Source organism: Poecilia latipinna, unplaced genomic scaffold, assembly GCF_001443285.1.
Source record: "Poecilia latipinna isolate Pla-1442-1.1 unplaced genomic scaffold, P_latipinna-1.0 Scaffold1362, whole genome shotgun sequence".
NCBI classification, from domain to species: domain Eukaryota; kingdom Metazoa; phylum Chordata; class Actinopteri; order Cyprinodontiformes; family Poeciliidae; genus Poecilia; species Poecilia latipinna.
In genome coordinates this window covers 103,741-121,065 of record NW_015113978.1, presented here as the reverse complement: position 1 = coordinate 121,065, position 17,325 = coordinate 103,741, and the positions used below count along the sequence as shown (strand labels likewise).

The 17,325-nt window shown below is 39.2% G+C and overlaps 1 protein-coding gene across 2 annotated transcripts in view; it reads left to right on the top strand.

Moving 5' to 3' along the window:
- Window positions 1-15,624, top strand: part of mcu (mitochondrial calcium uniporter) — a 60,134-nt gene extending 44,510 nt beyond the window's left edge. For both annotated transcript variants that reach the window (XM_015056179.1, XM_015056180.1), the window contains exons 3-9: window positions 8,609-8,672; window positions 10,973-11,143; window positions 11,936-12,040; window positions 12,122-12,282; window positions 13,521-13,724; window positions 14,434-14,550; window positions 15,456-15,624. In XM_015056179.1, coding sequence (XP_014911665.1) covers window positions 8,609-8,672; window positions 10,973-11,143; window positions 11,936-12,040; window positions 12,122-12,282; window positions 13,521-13,724; window positions 14,434-14,550; window positions 15,456-15,536 — 903 coding nt within the window. In that variant the 3' untranslated portion in view covers window positions 15,537-15,624. The remainder of the gene's footprint in view (window positions 1-8,608; window positions 8,673-10,972; window positions 11,144-11,935; window positions 12,041-12,121; window positions 12,283-13,520; window positions 13,725-14,433; window positions 14,551-15,455) is intronic.
- Window positions 15,625-17,325: the final 1,701 nt, after the last annotated feature.

The window sequence follows — 17,325 nt, the reverse complement described above, 5'->3', positions numbered from 1 at the left end:
TCACTGTGTGTGTGCTCCTTTCTCTGTATTTATGAGAAAACGGGGAATGTGTGTGAGTGTACAGACAACTGAGAGCCATGGAGTGGACACAGGTGTGCTTTTGAGTTTTAGAGAGAAGGCACGTGTTTTGGAGAAGAAGAGGAACCCATGTAGAGTAATTAAATTTTGAATTTATTTAGTTTCAAGCATTAAAAATCCATCAATAATATTTAAAAAAAAATGTTGCAGAATTTGACGAAATATAGATTTTCAGAAAGGATACTGAATAAACACCTTCAGCTCTACTGGTGTTGATGACGTCACAAGAGGCACAAAAATCAAGCTGATTATCTGGCATTGGGAATTATTTCTACAAAGATTTAGTTACATTTAAGATGCAAATAATTTAGCCCTGGATGTTTTAGCCAGTGTTTAACTCCAGTGACTGCTGAAGCCAGGATGTATACTGCCGTGGATTGTCGACCTGAAATACGTAGTAATGACGAGAACTTCACCTATTAATAATATAATCCAATATATTTTTTCAAATTTACAATTTTGGAAAGTGACTTTAAAATTAGGTTATTTGTACATTACAGAAGAAAAGATCAGAAGAGGTTTAAACGTGTTGCAGCCAGCCGTCTCCTAATATAAAAGAATCAGAAAGCCAGAAAGGCAACAAGCCAAAAACTTGGACCTCTTAGAGGGTTAATGAAAGACTTTTGTCCGACAGTTGACTCAGTGTATTTTCTATTTAATAGCTCATAAACCTCCTTTGTCGTCCCTGATGAAGCACAAAAGTCCATAAAGGGTAGTCAGTAGGGTCTCAGCTGACGGCGCTGATACTCTTCATGTTTTATTCATTGGTTTACTTTATCTCAGGAAGCAGGTTCTTCTGAAACAGTTTCCTTCCCTCTTTGAGTGACTTTGTGACATTGATGCTTCTGGTGTAACTTAATTACTTTGTGATTGAAGATCAGCGGTTGGTAATAATTTTGAAGAAACTTTTAATGACATTTTTTTGTTTGTTTCACAGGTGGAGTCCAGGTTTTGTAAGCCGTGTTATAAAGAATCTTTAATTAGTTTACCAAAATCTGGTCCAGGCTTGACTTGTTTTGTAGCTTTCATCTTTAGAAAAAGGCAGCATAACCTAAGTTTTCTCAAGATGTATAAAGTATTGAGTAGGCAGCACTGTCCCTCCCCCACCTGTTGCTTTACACTACCAATCAACTGTTTGAAAAAAGACTACTACATGTTTTCCTTGCATAGAAGAAACTTTAAAAATATGATATTCTGCAAACTTTGCACCTAAAACTGCTTTTACTTTTTTTTTTTGTGTGTGTGAAATCTATCCATAATTACATGTTACAGATGGGATCTAAGTTTAATTATGTAAAGTTCTTAAAATAGTTTTACTTTAAATGATTTCTTTTGGACAGCTTGCTCTTACATTACCTGTTATGATGAGTATATTACATCATGCTGGTAGATTATTTACCGGCTAATTTGATTTCTGCCTAAATTTCTGTTACAAAAGCATTCACAGCATGTTGGATACTTTTGTATAAAAATGTTCTTTAGGCCTATATACAGGCATATATGTTCTAGTCTGATTAGATATTTTACATTTTTACTGCAGTTTTTAAATGCAGTTCATAAAGAAACCCAGCATATTGTCACAGTCTAGACGTGAATGTTAGAGGTTAATGGTTAGCCAGATGTGGCGTTCTTTGTGCTTACAGATATTTTTATATAGTTTGTCACAGTTTATTATTATTAAATTCTATTTATTATTTAGAATTCTGTCACACAACAGATTTAAAATCAGTGGAAGATTTTTTTTTTCAGTGCTTTGTAACCAGGTGGTGTTAGCTAGCCCAACTAGCATCCTTTACTGATCAACTAGCAACACAGGGAAGTTAAAAATATTACTTCAGTATAGAATCCTTTAACAAAAGTGCAGGTTGTCAAGCTGAAATCAGTCTTCTTAATTCCCAGGGCTAACATTTTATAGCTTAGGCTCATAGAATAGCTTAATATTTTTGGGGATGAAAGTCATAGTATTTTAATAACATGATGTCTCTACACTCCTTGTTCGTTCTTTCTACTGTGGCATGCATGAAGTGCTTGTGGGATGCTCTCATCTGATGAATATTCGCCTAACTTTCAACTGTATTCAGATGTGAGATTTCACATAGAACTTTTTGTGCAAATTGTTCTTTATGCGTTTCCTAGCGACAGCTCAGGGCAGCGTATTACCACAGAGATGAAAGCAGTCGTGTAGTTTAGAGACAGTGGTTTCTGCCACTCAGCCTCAAGGGCACCGTGAAGTGGGAGTTATGTCAGCAACATTATTTCTCAATATTGGTGTCTGTTCAGCACTTACCCAGATGCAACGTATAAGCTCTGCTTGGCACCTACTATTTAGTTGGAGTTAAAAGGATAGATGTGGGGAAGAGGTTTTGAAACTGCAGTGTCATTATGTGTTGAGATCCCTGCATGGAAACAAAGCTGGAACGATGAAAGGTCAGTGCTGTCTTGACTCGTCAGCCAGCATTAGGTTTAACATAAAATATCATCTCATGTCAACCCAGCTGAATTATTATTTAAAATAAATAATAATGGACAATACTACTGAGGATGTTGCATTAATGTAGTCAGTAAAGATTTAAATCATTACGAGAAGAAATTATGGTATTAATTAATGTTTTGTTCCTTTGCGAGATAAGAGTAATTATCTAGAGACTTTAAATTAGCGTTCCTGTTTCTCCACGGTTTAAACATGAGTTGACAGGGAAGCTATTGTCTCTGGAAGAGACAAGAAAACATCTTAATAATTCATCCTAAATCATTAGGATAAAAAGTAAATGCTTTTTCAACCTAATAATTCAGAAAAAGCTTTCAGAAAATATCTGCTGGCCCAAATTCACCCATTTAGTGAGTGCTATAAATAATAAGTATAAAACAACTAGAAGTGTGACAAACAAGGCAGCATGAGGATCTGCGTTTATCTTATTGTACACAGTGAAGACAAGGAACATAAATAAATCTTCAAAGCTCAATGTTGAAGATATACACCAAACACGGGCATCTTGACATCGCCATATTTTCTCAACAACCATCAGATATGTGATACAGAGGATTTCATTTATATTTATAGCGGGCTGAATAATTGTATTCAGCTTGAAATTGAATTTTCTAATAGATTTTGTTACTACAACTAAAAAACTAGACTTCTGACTCATATTTCCGCACATCGTTTAAACATGCTGTCGACGCCTTACCTTAGGTGATGGCACAAGATGAAGCATCACTGTGAAGAGGCTTTTTTAAAATTCTGCCTAAAGCTTCATTCTGAACACTGCACATCTGATATCCTTAAAAGCAGCTGAAAAACATTAAAGATAAAAGAAATAAACTGCAATACAAAGCAGATATAATCTGCTGTTGGAAAAAGCTTCACTTTCCATTCAAAAAGCTTCTTCAGTCCAGTATTCAAGTGCTTTGGCTTACCTTGACCTGCAGACTTGGCATCCACACCAACAAATCCACTCAGAAAAAACTGCACCAGAGGTAAAATTGTAACTTTAAGGTTGATGTCAGAGTGGGAGATTGTTTGAGCTGAGTCTCAACCCTTAAAGACCTTAAAAATCACTACGCTCCCAAATAAAATCATCTTGTTGCTAGGGATGCAAAATCCAAACAGCTGCATGAATTTATCAGTTTACTGGTGTCAACGTGGGGCTCTGCTTAAAGGTCTAAAGCAGGATCGGGTCTTTTCCAAGCTGTAAATATCTCAGCTTAGTTCAATACATCAGTATTAAAGTTGATATGAATATTAATGTTGGACCAAATTTTTGTAAAATTCTGTGAGAGACAGATGGGCCCTTCCAACTGGGCAACAACACATAAATACAAACTAGGGTTGTCTTCCAATACAAATATTTCACTTCCAATACAATATCAATATTGCAGCTTTAAATACTGGTTGATACAGATATAGACCCTGTACAATATCAACATATTATGAGCATATTATGCTTAATTTTATTTCTTATTTTATGATGTTTTAAGTTAGAAAAGGTTTGATCAAGTGATACGACTCAAGCAAAGAACAATAGTCAACAATAAGTGTGAGAACAACTCGCCTATTATTAACCAGTGGGTTTGCGTGCAGGATACAATCCCTGCTGGATAGAAATCAAATACCATCACAAAAATCATAAACATAACAAATATGTTGACCAATGTTTGGCTGCCTACTTATCTCAAGCAACTCTAAACAGGTGGGGTTTTAGTCTGGATTTAAAGGAAATCAGTGTTTAGGCTGTTTTGCATAGAAGCTGAATGCTGCTTCTCCGTGTTTGGTTCTGGTTCTGGTGATGCAGAGCAGAACCAGAACCAGAAGACCTAGGAGATCTGGAAGGTTGATGCAACAGCAGCAGATCTTTATTGTTGAGTATTGTAATTTTGGTCATTGAGTGATTTATAAAGTACCAAAAATATTTTAAAGTCTGCAAGGACCTGGTGTAAGGACTTTTCAACTGGGGTGATGTGTCCTTTATTGTGCTAATATTGTCCAATCAAAACCCTGACCTGACTTTGCAGCCTTTCAGTGCAAAGCTATCGCATAAGAAAGCATCATATAAATAACCCAGTTTTATTCATTTTCCTCAAATCTGCTGCTAACAGTGTTTTGTTGTTTTGAGTACGACCGCGCCGGAGGAGGAGGAGGAGGAAACTAATAAATCTTGCATATATCCCCACATGCATAATCACAACTAAAATGAGAACAAGAATGTGATTATGTTGCTGCGAATCCACTCGACAAATGGAAACGGTTACACATACAGTAGGGGAGGTCTTGTAAACACACCGAGCTGCAGCTCTTTCTCTCTGCAAGGCTGCGTGTCAGCAGCGTTTCTCCGTCTGTCCGCAGCATAATGGCACTTGGTGGTGAATGAAAAGGGCATTGATCCTCGCTGCAGAGCGCTGTCATGTCTCTGGTTCGTCTCTCGCTAACACGAGAACCGTTTTGATCACCATCTTCTTCCTGTTTCTGAAGCACAATGTGATGGGCTTGTTTGTTGATTTTATACGGGAGTTTATTATTGTAAACTGAGGAAAGTGATCCGATATAAGTGAGAGCCCCGGTGAAGCGCAATGCAGATGAGATATGATGGAGGAGCAGTAAAGGGAACATCAGGATTCAGTGCGAGTTAGTCTGGGATGCGGGGAAGGGAGGGTGAATTTGAGGGGCAACCCCCCCTTTGAAAGGCGAGGGATTCCTTTGCTGCAGTGATCAGCAGCCTCTCCATCTCTCCCTCCGCCTCCTTCTCTCCTTCCCTCCAGTTCCTCATCCCCCTCTCTTCTATTACACAAAGCGGAGTCACGTTTCAGAGAGGAGGGATTGTGTGCTGCAGGGTACAGTATGAGCAGCACATGGTTAGAAGCGTAAGCACACTCGTGACTCACACCCCTCTACTCCGTCCTCCATTTATCCTCACACTTTCCTCCTCCTGTCCTTCCTCGCCTCTTTTCTCTTCTCCAGCTCATCCCCCCATCACCTCCACTGAAGGCTGCTTCTTTGTTTCGCCGCCGAACGCTCGGCAGTGAGAGATTGATTCCAAGGCTGCTGTGCTGTTGACTGCTGCCTCACTGTTAAATATTTCAGGCTGCGTTTCAGTGGCTGCATGTCTGAGGGAGGGGTGAGGGGGGGTGAGGTCCTGCTCAGCCGCTCCCCAGCCTCAACTGACAAAACAGCCCGGCGAGCAGACGGGCGGGCACACAAGTGTGCTTCCGCGCCAGCTGCACTCGCGCACGGCTACATGTCACTGCGCAGACACCCAGCCGGGCCGCATTTGCGTGCGATTTTCATGTTTCTGTGGCGAGTCGGGGCTGCGTGGGAGGTTTGACTGCGAAATCTTCAAACAGGAGAAGCTAATGAACGAGGAAAGCAGAGCTGGACGGCTCTCTGCAGATGGTGCTGTTATTCCAGACTGGCCAAAAGCAATTTCTCAGCATGTCATTCGATCAGCAGCCTAATCACTGTTTGGGCTCCACTTGGTGCCGTGGGATGGCAATGGGTATTCTCATTTACAATACCAACACACAGGAGCCTCTGTGGTGTGCTGGCAATTGCTTTCACAAATGTGGAGGGTCTTCTTTATTCTTTTCAAGAGGGAGAGTAAAGACTGGACAGTACTGATGTGTTGAATGAGTGACGTTTTGACAGCAGTTAGTCTGTTGTAATCTAATACTCACCTGTAATTTAGTGACTTGTCAGCGCTGGCTTTGTCCATTCAGATTAACGATGTGTGGACTGGTCACCAGTCAAGTGGGGGTGGGCGTTTATCATGTTGTTTATCACGATACATGTCTTATAATTTAATTTATAGTTGTCACAATAATGTTTTAAGCCGCCCTTCATATTTACACCCTGACCGCTACAAAATGTTCAGCCACAACTCTGGAAAAAAAATAAGAGCCCACTGCACTGAAGCCCATTGAGAAGCTCCTTGTTCTAAAACCAAATGTTGATTTCTGAACTCTTCCTGGGTTAAAATATTAGTATTGTTGTTTCTAAATGAACATGAACTTGCTTTCTTTGCATTATTTGAGGTCTGAAATCACTGCTTTTTTTCGTTATTTTGACCATTTCTCATTTTATGCAAATAAAAACTAAATATTTGCTTGGCTTTTCAGAGACATGTTGTCAGTAGTTCACAGAATAAAATAACAATGTTCGTTTTACTCAAACATATACCAATAGAAATTAAAATCAGAGAAACTGATTATTTTAAGTGGTCTCTTAATTTTTTTTTCCCAGAGGTGTATTGTGAAGTGGTTTATTGCTACTTTTGTGAAAATGGGTATAGAAATTACAGATGTTTCTGGAAACCCATCTGCAGAAATGTTTGAAATCTTAAAAATGAACAAAACCTCTCATATTTCCATGTCTATACATCTTCAAGAAGATTATTAACATTAAAAGAATTATGAGTCAGGTTATTTGAAGGAAAAACACTGAGGAAACATGAGTTTCAATGTAGCAGAGAGGCTACTTTATCTCGCAAACTAACAATGAGTACACATTTTACAAAAAAAATAAAAAATAAAAATCCATTTTTTGGCAATGAAATCATTTTGGATCTTCAAAAGTTCTACACTTCGTAGGACTCAGAGACGTCTGTGTAATTCCCGCCGTGCAGCGAAACAGGAAAGATGCCTGGGAGCGTAAACAGTTTCTGGATTGGCTGCGTGTTTCGGGTGGATGCTGGGTTTACCGGTTATCCCACTGCAGGATCTCTCCCCGACTGCTGTTTGCTGTGAGAGCTCGCACACAAATACGCCGCTCTGCTCCGAGATATTTTTACTCTTTGTGGTCGTAAAGGTGAAGGGCTGAGAGCCCTAAATGTCTGCTGCTGTGGTTCACCTCCACCAGGGACTGCATGCATGTTGTAAATCTAATATTAAAACACAGTTAGCCTGCTGTTGGAGACGCTGTATGTACACACAGTGAGTGAGATGGAAATCTGCTTGGAAGCACTGCGTTAAAGATGTGCTTTGTCTTCCTTAAATGGTAGGTTAGCGAACGGTGCTAATCATAAACAACAGTTTGACAGGGAAACATATGTGTGCATGACTTTAATCAGGGAGATTTTGCTTCCCCGGAGCTCTTTTGCTTCTTTGATTTTATTGCGAGACACTTCTGTGGCATAATTTTTTAGAAATTAGGAGTCGTGACAGTCGCGTCTCACCCAGGGTTTTACACCTAAATTTGTGACGGGGTGCTTTTAATTTAAAACAGCTGCAGCACCGTTTGTGAGGAAGATCACATCAGGTTGTGCACAAAAGACAACAGGGACTTTCTCGCCATCCCCTCATGTTTTCATCTTTCTCTCCAATTTGCAACAAAGACGCAGAATTCATGACTTCTTGTTATTCAGGCTGCATTTTAGCGGCCTTGCTTTCCGTTTCTTTTTTTCTTTCTTTCTTTTTTTGGGAGTGGCTATTTCTACTGGAGTAATTACATGAGATGCCAGGAGCTTAGCTGTATTTTGTTTCATTATGCATGACTGTACATTATTTGTGTGAAAACGAAGCTGCAGATGCGTCCATTAATCTTCCTTCCTTGGGTGGGGCTCTGGTTTGCACAAACTGGATGCTGTTTTGTAAAATAAAACCAGATGGATGGATAGTTAGAGTAATATATTAACAGAGTTTATGCAGTCTGGAATTTAATTCAGTCAGTTTTATAATATCTGTATATACTAGGTATAGAAAAACAGACGAGAGGAGGGGAAGTATTTTCTGAAGGTTGCTCCTTCTGTCCATCTAACCATTTATTGTTTCATTATTTCACCCATTCCTCTCAATTTATCCCTCTATCCCAGGGATCAGTAACCTTTTCCATTCAAAGAGTCATTTTTGACTCTGCTGCGACAAAATAAAACTTTAAATAGGATTATTATTATTATTAAAGCTAACAATTTAAGCTACAGCATGTGTAGTAAAAAGTGGAAAATAGTGGCCACATCGTCCAGCAACATATTTGGTTAATCTCAGGATCAGCGTGTCAGATGAGAGTATTGTAAAAATGTTCTTCCTCTCTCTTTCCTGTCTGCAGGTTTGGAAGAGCGCCCTCTCACGGCCTGGGCAGAGACTGTTTTGTTCCTCCGCTGCTCCACAGGGTAAGCCCTCCTTTGAGTCACATCATGATGTTCCCAAAACTCCCAACTAATTGCCTTCCCTTCCCATTCCGAGACAAAAGAGAAGCGGACCAAAGCAAAGTTATGCATTAATCAGACTGCAGAGGCTCATTTCGAGTTAGCGGCCAGTGGATTATTAATGTGGATTTTGCTCTCAGGAATCACCTTTTTGGTTGGCAGAAAGAAAGAAAGAGGCAGCAGCACTGTAGAACAGGAGGATTGGATTTTAAATAGGGCTTAAATAGCTGTGGGATTGGAGCACAGACAAGCACAAGATTCCCTCCACACTTCAAACAGCGAATCTGTGATGGCAGGATAAAGGAGGACAATAAGGAATGGGTGCAAACGAGGAGCAACCCATCTATTCCCCTGCAATAAAGTGAAATGAAACGTCTATACGTCTGTTCCTTTGAGCGCCTGTATAAAAGAGAGAATCCCCCCTGAAGGCAGCTGCCAGCTGATGATCCTTCACCTCGGTGTGGGGATTGAGCAGAGAAAGTGCTGATTCACTGCAGCAGTCCGGATCGTCTCCTCACCGGGCTCTGCCTTGATTCATGGATCTGTCATTGGAGACCATTCAGCATGATAATGGTACAAGCTGCGCTGGCTCTTTATGACCACAGTTTGGTTATGGACCAATAGAGTTGTGTTATAGAGATAATTACTATGCAAGAAGGAGCTTCTGGGGAGCTGTTTGGGCAAAATTAACCGTTCTTACAGCAGTGTTTAAAAACGACATGTGGAGATAAAGCTAACAGCACGCAGAAACAAAATAATTTAACTTGAAAATAGTGTATTGGGAACGTCGTTTTAGTCTCTTTTGTCTTCCTGTTTTTTTTTGTTTTTTGTTTTTTTTTGCTGCTGTGAGAATCTGCTGTGAGCGACGGCGCTGTTATGCGTACCTGAATGGCATTTTTATCGTCACAAGAGCCTCATCTAGAGATATAAATAAACCTTTCTGTGGGAATAAAAACCAATTGACGTCAAGAGGCTGACTGCAACTCTCTGCTTTCATTAGCGTAGACCTTATTTTCACAAATCAGCAGTGCATCCATGTGGTTTATTTTTTGTAGATTCAACTTTACTACAAAATTAAATACTAAAGGTTTCTGTAGGACCAAATGTAACTGAAATGAAATACTAACAAAAAGGTTATTTCAGTAATTCAGCTTTCAATACACTTTGCTAGACAATCTTCTAGAGTTTTTCTTTTTTCCTTTAATTAAACTTTCCATTAAAATCCTTGGATAAAGCTTTTTTGTGAACTTTCGTTAATATTAATTGTCTTGATTAGAAATTTTGGTGTTTATTGCTCCTTTCTTAAAATTTTCTTAGACTAGCACGGTTTCTATTTGCTATCGGCCGTAATTATCAAAATGAAAAGAAATGAAGGCTTGAAGTGTGTAATAAATCTATATTTGAGTTTTGCTTGTTTAACTGAGTAACGAAGACAAATTGACTTTTAAATGAGCTTGTAATTTATTGAGATCAGCATGAAAATTACAAATAGCTTTTACATCAGTCACCATTATTGATGGCAGTCAGATTCTATTAGAGTCAAAAGTAAATTTCTAGTTCTATTACCAACATGCGACATCTAATTTCATCTTTGTTTTAGAAAGATGAGGCATTTTTCTCTCTGGTGCCAAACGCTGCGAAGCTGGCTGTGATCCTGCAACTAGCAAAAGCAGATCACCAAACCATATTCTAATTATCTTACGGAGTATTTTGTTTTGTCTAGTTTCTGGAATAAATATCTTAAAACATTTGCAAAAAGACTAAACTAACTTGCAAGGAATTTCAACAAAATATAGGAGCTTGTTTGAAGTGAATATTGATATTGATCCACTGGAAGATTTTTTTTTTTCACTGATAACACGACATTTTCCCCATGTTATAAGTGGAAAAAATCCACCAGTGGAACTAGAAATAAACAAAAAAATCTATATTAAGGAATTATTGACGTTAAAACAAGCCCCTCTGAAAAGTTACTTGGAAGTTAATTTTGTCTTATTTCAAGCAACAAAACTAGAAACTACAGAGATTTTGTGTTTTTCCAGGGTGCAGTTTGCATTTAATATTTTCTAAATTAAAATCTCTTTTTCTGACTTTTTTGACTTTAAGTCAGTTTTTTTTAAATCAACTTTTAGCACTTGATCAAGCCTGATTCCTAAGGGTTCACAAATGTTCAGTCAGTTGTCAGATTTTTTTTTTTTTATTGTAAATTCTCCTGAGTATTTGTGGTGTTTTTCTAACCCCCCTGCCTTGTTACGCTCTCTCAGAGGTGACCGTGGTGTATCAGAATGGTCTGCCTGTGATCTCGGTCAGTTTGCCGTCCAGGCGGGAGCGCTGCCAGTTCACCCTGAAGCCTCTGAGCGACTGCGTGGGCGTTTTCCTGCAGCAGCTGCAGGCGGAGGACAGAGGCATCGACCGTGTGGCCATCTACTCCATGGGTAAGAACCACTGCTGTCGATCAATTGAAAAATTAATCAGATTAATCACACCATAGCTCTGTGATTGATCAAGAGTAATCACTATGCCTAACTTTGAAAAGTTGAAATGTAAGAATCCACATTTTTAAAATATTTGAGAAAATGTTTCATTGTCTCAAACCAGACATCTCAGTTTTCCAGGTTTTCGTATCCAGGAAGGTTTGAAAGAAGCCATTTTGTTTCAAGCACAGTTTATAAATGGTTACTAGAAATTGGTTGGTCTTAAGTGGCAGGATAAATCACAGTTGAGGGTTAAACGTCCATGATGGTGTTTTGTTTTTCTTAAGGATTTTTTTTTGCCACTAGAGAACATTTTTTACAATTATCTGTCAGGATATCATGTGAACAAGCTTATTCACGTGCGATCTTAGTTGAGATTTTTACTTGATGGAAACACCGCAATTGCAAAATTGTATTACGGAAGGCCAATAATGCCATAATTAAATAATATTTGGACATTAGCAGAACATTGACAAACTTTTGTGCATATTTGTAATAGAAACAAAGTTGTTGACACCCCAAGTAAGAACACACTGAAATATGTAAACTAGAACATCCTATTTATATTGGATTCTTTCAAAAAATAGAGATACATTTATTATTTATTTGTATTAAAAAATCATATTAGACATCCATACATCCAAATGCTACATATTTTATTCTCTCAGTCAGACTCAACAGGTCTGATTTTCCAGAGTGGGGAGGCTTACCGAAGCCGTTTCTCTCACTATTTTGTCTTTTTTTTTTCCCCAGACGGAGCGAGGATCGCCTCCTCCACTGGCATAGACATCCTGCTGATGGACGACTTTAAGCTCGTCATCAATGACACCACTCATATTGTGCGACCACCAAGGAGAGGTTCGTCCCAACAGAGAGTGAAGGATGGCGTCGAGTCTTTGCATCACGACTAAACCCGTGTTTACGTATTTGTTTGAGCAGAGATCCTGCCCCACGAGGAGGCCGAGAGGCTAAATGACGTCAAGTTTCTGGTGCAGCAGCTCTACACCACACTGCGCATCGAGGAGCACCAGCTCAGCAAAGAGCGGGAGCTGATTGGACGACTGGAGGACCTCAACTCTCAGCTGCGCCCCCTAGAGAAGGTTCATTAAAAGCTTTTTGACAGTTAGAGTTAGAGACCCCAGAAAACGCTGCGGGTTATAGAAAGGTCAGTTTCATGACGTTAATCTATGGAGATGAGGGAGCTGAGTTAAGCTGTGCTCTTCCTCATTCATCGTAATGAGATAATTAATTTGTGTGACTGAAACAAAACAGCTAATCTCATGATAATTAAGCCTTAATCCGGTACATAAATAAAAAAAACAGTTGCATGATGTAATATTTTTCCATTGAAACTCTTTAATGGGATTGTTTGAATTATTGCAGTCCTGCCACAAATTAAAAAAAAAAAATATATATATATATATATATATATATATATATATATATATATATATATATATATATAAGAGCCAACTGCACTGAACCCCATTGAAAAGCTCATGGTTATTCCACCAAATAAAAACAATTAATTACTAAATGAAATTATTTGGCAGCTTTCTAGTCATAGCAACCACTATAAGTCCTTTACCTTTTGTCACATTCACCAAGCTGCACACACAGCTATGTGTCGGGTCGCGACTTGTGATTAAGTGCCTTTCCCATGAGTCCATCAAGCCCACAAGTTGCAGAGTACAAGACAATTCCTCTCTCCACTCAGAGACAGATGCCCTGTAATTATCACTGAAATGTCAGCAAGAAAGCAGAAATGGACCCCTGAATCCCAGAGATCTTAATAAACGCCGATAATTACTTACTTTAATAGTTAACACACCAAATATATCTGAATATGCATTAATACACACAATGGAAACCGTTTTAGCATCACCACAGATGTTAATGTCTGCAGTTTATCAGCTTTCCCAGCTGCATTTCCTATCAAATATTTTAGATATGCTCTATAATTTTACAGCAATTTTCTGCAATTAGACAAGACTCCACTGTGGATTCCTAAAATATTTATAAAATGCCTAATTAGTCATCAATTGAATCAGCTCCGAGTCTCTTGCAGCAGTGCATCATGAATCTATTTTGTCTGTCAGCTTTACCAATCCAAAGTGTGTGCGCAGTTTTTGTGGTGCTCAGAATGAACCGTCACATAATTAGAAAATGAAATATTTGTGAAAGAAAACAAATTTACATGAATGAATGCTAGCGTATTTTTTTTTATTTTTTTATTATGTTTTATCACTCGTTTGAAGCCTCCAGTCCATCTCGTAAACTGAGTGACTGACCTCTCTGCAAGTCTGTCTGTGCACTTCATGCTGCTCTGTTTGTGCAGGTGAGAGAGGAGCTGAGCAAGAAGGCGGAGCGCCGCACCACCTGGGTGCTGTGGGGCGGCATGGCGTACATGGCGACGCAGTTTGGCATCCTGGCCAGGCTGACCTGGTGGGAATACTCCTGGGATATCATGGAGCCCGTCACCTACTTCATCACTTATGGCACTGCGATGGCAATGTATGCCTACTTTGTGCTGACACGTCAGGTAAGACTGGAGATTATATGGAGAGGGTGAATTAAGCAATGCATCTTCAATTGTGGGTGCACTAGTTGTTCAAAATTTGTGGCCTTTGGACTGATTTTGTGCAGTTCAGAAATGATACAAAGTTGACTTTATTTTTACCCAGGGTAAAATAATAGCCAACATAATTTTTGTATAATGAAAATATATTGAGTACAACACAAAGTATTTGTCTTTTTATAACAAAACTATTGTAATAAGTAGAACCCCGTCTGTCCAGAAACTTTTACTGTAAAGTCGACTTTGTTGCATCAAATCAGATTTTATCAAATTTATTAAACTTGGCTAGTTATAGCAAGCGTTTTGAAAGAACGTAATGTACTGATAATACATTTTGAAAACCAGATGCCTTTCTTTAAAATGCAGCAGACGTGCAAAGTCTTTTTTAAATCTAGGATCTTCAGTGAATAACTTTATTTGCTTGATTTTATTTGAATTTTGGAACACGAATACTTTTGACTTGATGACAAAAAGTTTGGACTCCCCTGCCATAGAGTAAAGAAATCTGCTTTCACTTTTCATAAATTTCCTCAAATTTTTAGCTCCAAGGACAAAGAGTCTGTCTTTCCCTCAGTGCGATCCGTCCCAGGGACTCACAGCAGAGCCTGGAGGACGTCTGATAAACTGGTTCTTGTTACAAAGTGCTCCATCTTTGTCTCCCTTTAACCTGCAGGAGTACGTTTATCCTGACGCTAGAGATAGACAGTACCTGCTGTTCTTCCACAAGGGGGTGAAGAGGACACGCTTCGACATCGAGAAGTACAACAAGCTGAAGGATGACATCGCTGAGGTACGAGGATTTAGCCTCTCGCTGAAAATCTTGATTGATTTGTTTTTGCTGTCAAGCAGCTGCTAAATTAGGCAGAGTGTGTTATTTTGACTGTAAGCAGAGATGAGGGATGTAAATATAGGTACTGCATTTGCAGTGCAAAGTAGAGAAGTTACAACAGTTAATATATCTAGTAAAGACTGGAATGAGATTTCTGTATTTCCCAGGCCTGCTAAAGTCGAGAAAAATATAAGTTTTTCCAAACTTTAATCCCTGTTTCTTAGATGGTGTCTTTCATATTTTGCTTTTTTTTTCTTCCTTCTCTCCTTCCTACACTCTTTTGGTGTCCCTCGTGCCCTTACTTCCTTTGTTTCCTGTGCTCTTCCTTCCTTCCACCCTCGTGTTCTGCATTATTTCCTTTTTCCAAGTGTTTGTTCTTCTTTTCCTTTGTCCCCTTAAGTTAGAATAATGCTTATTCTAACTTATTACATCGAAAATCCCTAAAACCAAGTCTTCTTTGTGCCACACAATGTACTACAGCTCAACACTGATTTCATTTTCTGCTTTTAACACACACTAAAGGATCTTTCTAAGAAGTCCTGTAATTGTTTTACAGAATGAACACGTTGCTCATTGTATGTATGTAAATGTTCTCCTCTCTCTACATTTTTTAAGTGTTTCAGTACCTTCAGGCTAACATTGCAAATGAAAAATTGTTCCCAATATTTTGTCTGGTGAAATAAAGGTTTAACTAACTAGCTTTAGATTAATTTGCACAACACATGTTTTTTCCATTCTGAAATTGGATTTGTAAACTTCAGAATCGAAATTTACAAATCCAATTTCCAAAGATGATGTTTTTGCCCGTTTAACTTAATAATCATCATATGTGTTTTGTATTTTTCCTCTTCCTCCTCTCTGTCCAGGTGGAGCTGGACCTGAAGCGCCTAAGGGACCCGCTCCAGCTCCAGCTCCCAATTCAGCAGCTGCCCAGCGACAAAAATTGATGGCAAGCGTGATTCCCCTCATCTCTGATCTCCTGGAACCGACCCTCTTTCTTCCCCTTCCCCCCCTCTGGTGTCTGATTACTCCCTCTTTACTCTCTCCTCTCCTCCTCTCCTTCTTTACCTGTCCCTTTGTTTATTGTGGAAGATTGTTTTTTTTTCTTCTTCTTCTTTCCTGGCTAAAATCTATAGTTGGAATTTGAGAATGCCTCAAACTGAAGACTTTTCACAGCTGAAGGATGAAGAGGAAGACGAAGATGGTGAAGATTATCAAAGCAAATTGGATTAGCCTCAAACTCTGGAGGGGCGACCTGCCGGTAAACTGCAGGGATGAATTTGAATTCGCTTGCTTGTAAGCACTCTGAGATAGGGAGCACGGCGAGGAGCAGCCTTTGTTGAGTCAGTGTGTGTGTGTGTGTGTGTTGAAGAAGGATCACCGAACGCGACAGTAAACACACACGCGCGCTCGCTCTTCCTCCCGGCCTGTGCAGGCTCCAGAGACAAGTTTACAGGAAGTTGTGACTGCAGTCGCACCATCATGGAGACTCTAGTTTCCCTGCGTCCGAACTCTGCCACCTCCCCTCCCTCTCCGCCGAGCCGCGCCTCCTCCAGGTGACGGGCAGCTTCCCTTCGTCAGGAGCTCCTGTATCTCTGCAGGAAGCAGGAACGCCTCGTTTTCCCTTCCTGTTGATGTCCTGTAAGCGGCTTGGCATCCGCAAGTCAGAGAGTCCTACCGACAACAACATCACTGTGTGTTCTTTTATTCCAAAACAAACAGAAAAAAAACAAAGTTAATATTTTGGCACTTTTTATTTTGAAAGCCATAGTATATTTGTTATGACAAAAATATGGGTATATATGTATACAATCAAACAGATGACCAGAGGCTAGTTTTTTTTTTTTCTTTTCTTTGTTTTCCAGTGGGGGGAGGAGCTCTCCGACAAACATTAAAAAAAAAAAAAATCAAAAAAAAAATCACTGGTACTCTCTTAAAGGACTCCACTAACAACAGCATTACACTGTATTCAAGAAATACCTTGTACTAATAGCTTTGTACATTTTCATGACAAGTGCACAATATATATGTGGCGTTCATTTTCAAGAGAAGAGCTCCTGTGCATGGTCTCCGAGAGGGAGGAAGCAACTCTGAAGCCAGATCAGGGTGAAAAATGGCTTTAATTACAAAATACATGCATTTCTCAGCAATGTGAATAATGCTGTGCTTTACCTCTTTAACCAACCATTGCTGCAGAGTGTTGTGCAATATCTCCAATGAAGTTAAAAAAAAAGAGAAACTTGCCCTTATGTTGGAGTATAACCTAATTCGATTCATAAATAAATAAATAAAATTTCATCCTAAAATGATATGGAATAAAGTCAGAGTTTTCTCCTCCCACTGCTGCTGTAATGGCCTCCCCCCCTGCTCTCAGTGACAAGGCAGGGTAGACTGCATGCTGTGGTATGGCCTCAGTAGAAACTTGTGAACGTGTAGGAGCATTATAGCAATTTTGTACTTAATTGGGCACTTTCTTTTCACGCATCCTTTTGACGTCCATCAGCATCTCCATGAAGTTTTGCAACACATTGTTAATTTGAACCATATCTTATTTTTTTTTCTTTAGGCGTGGGCCGGTATGAGATTCTCGCTGCAGGAAAACATCAGACAAAATGTTGTGACTTTACTGTGTTGGGCTGAACTTTAAACCAAAAAAAAAAAAAAAAAAAAAAAAAAAACTGATAAAAAACCCCAACCTTGTTGTTTTAAAAAAGAAATTTCATCCTCACACACCAA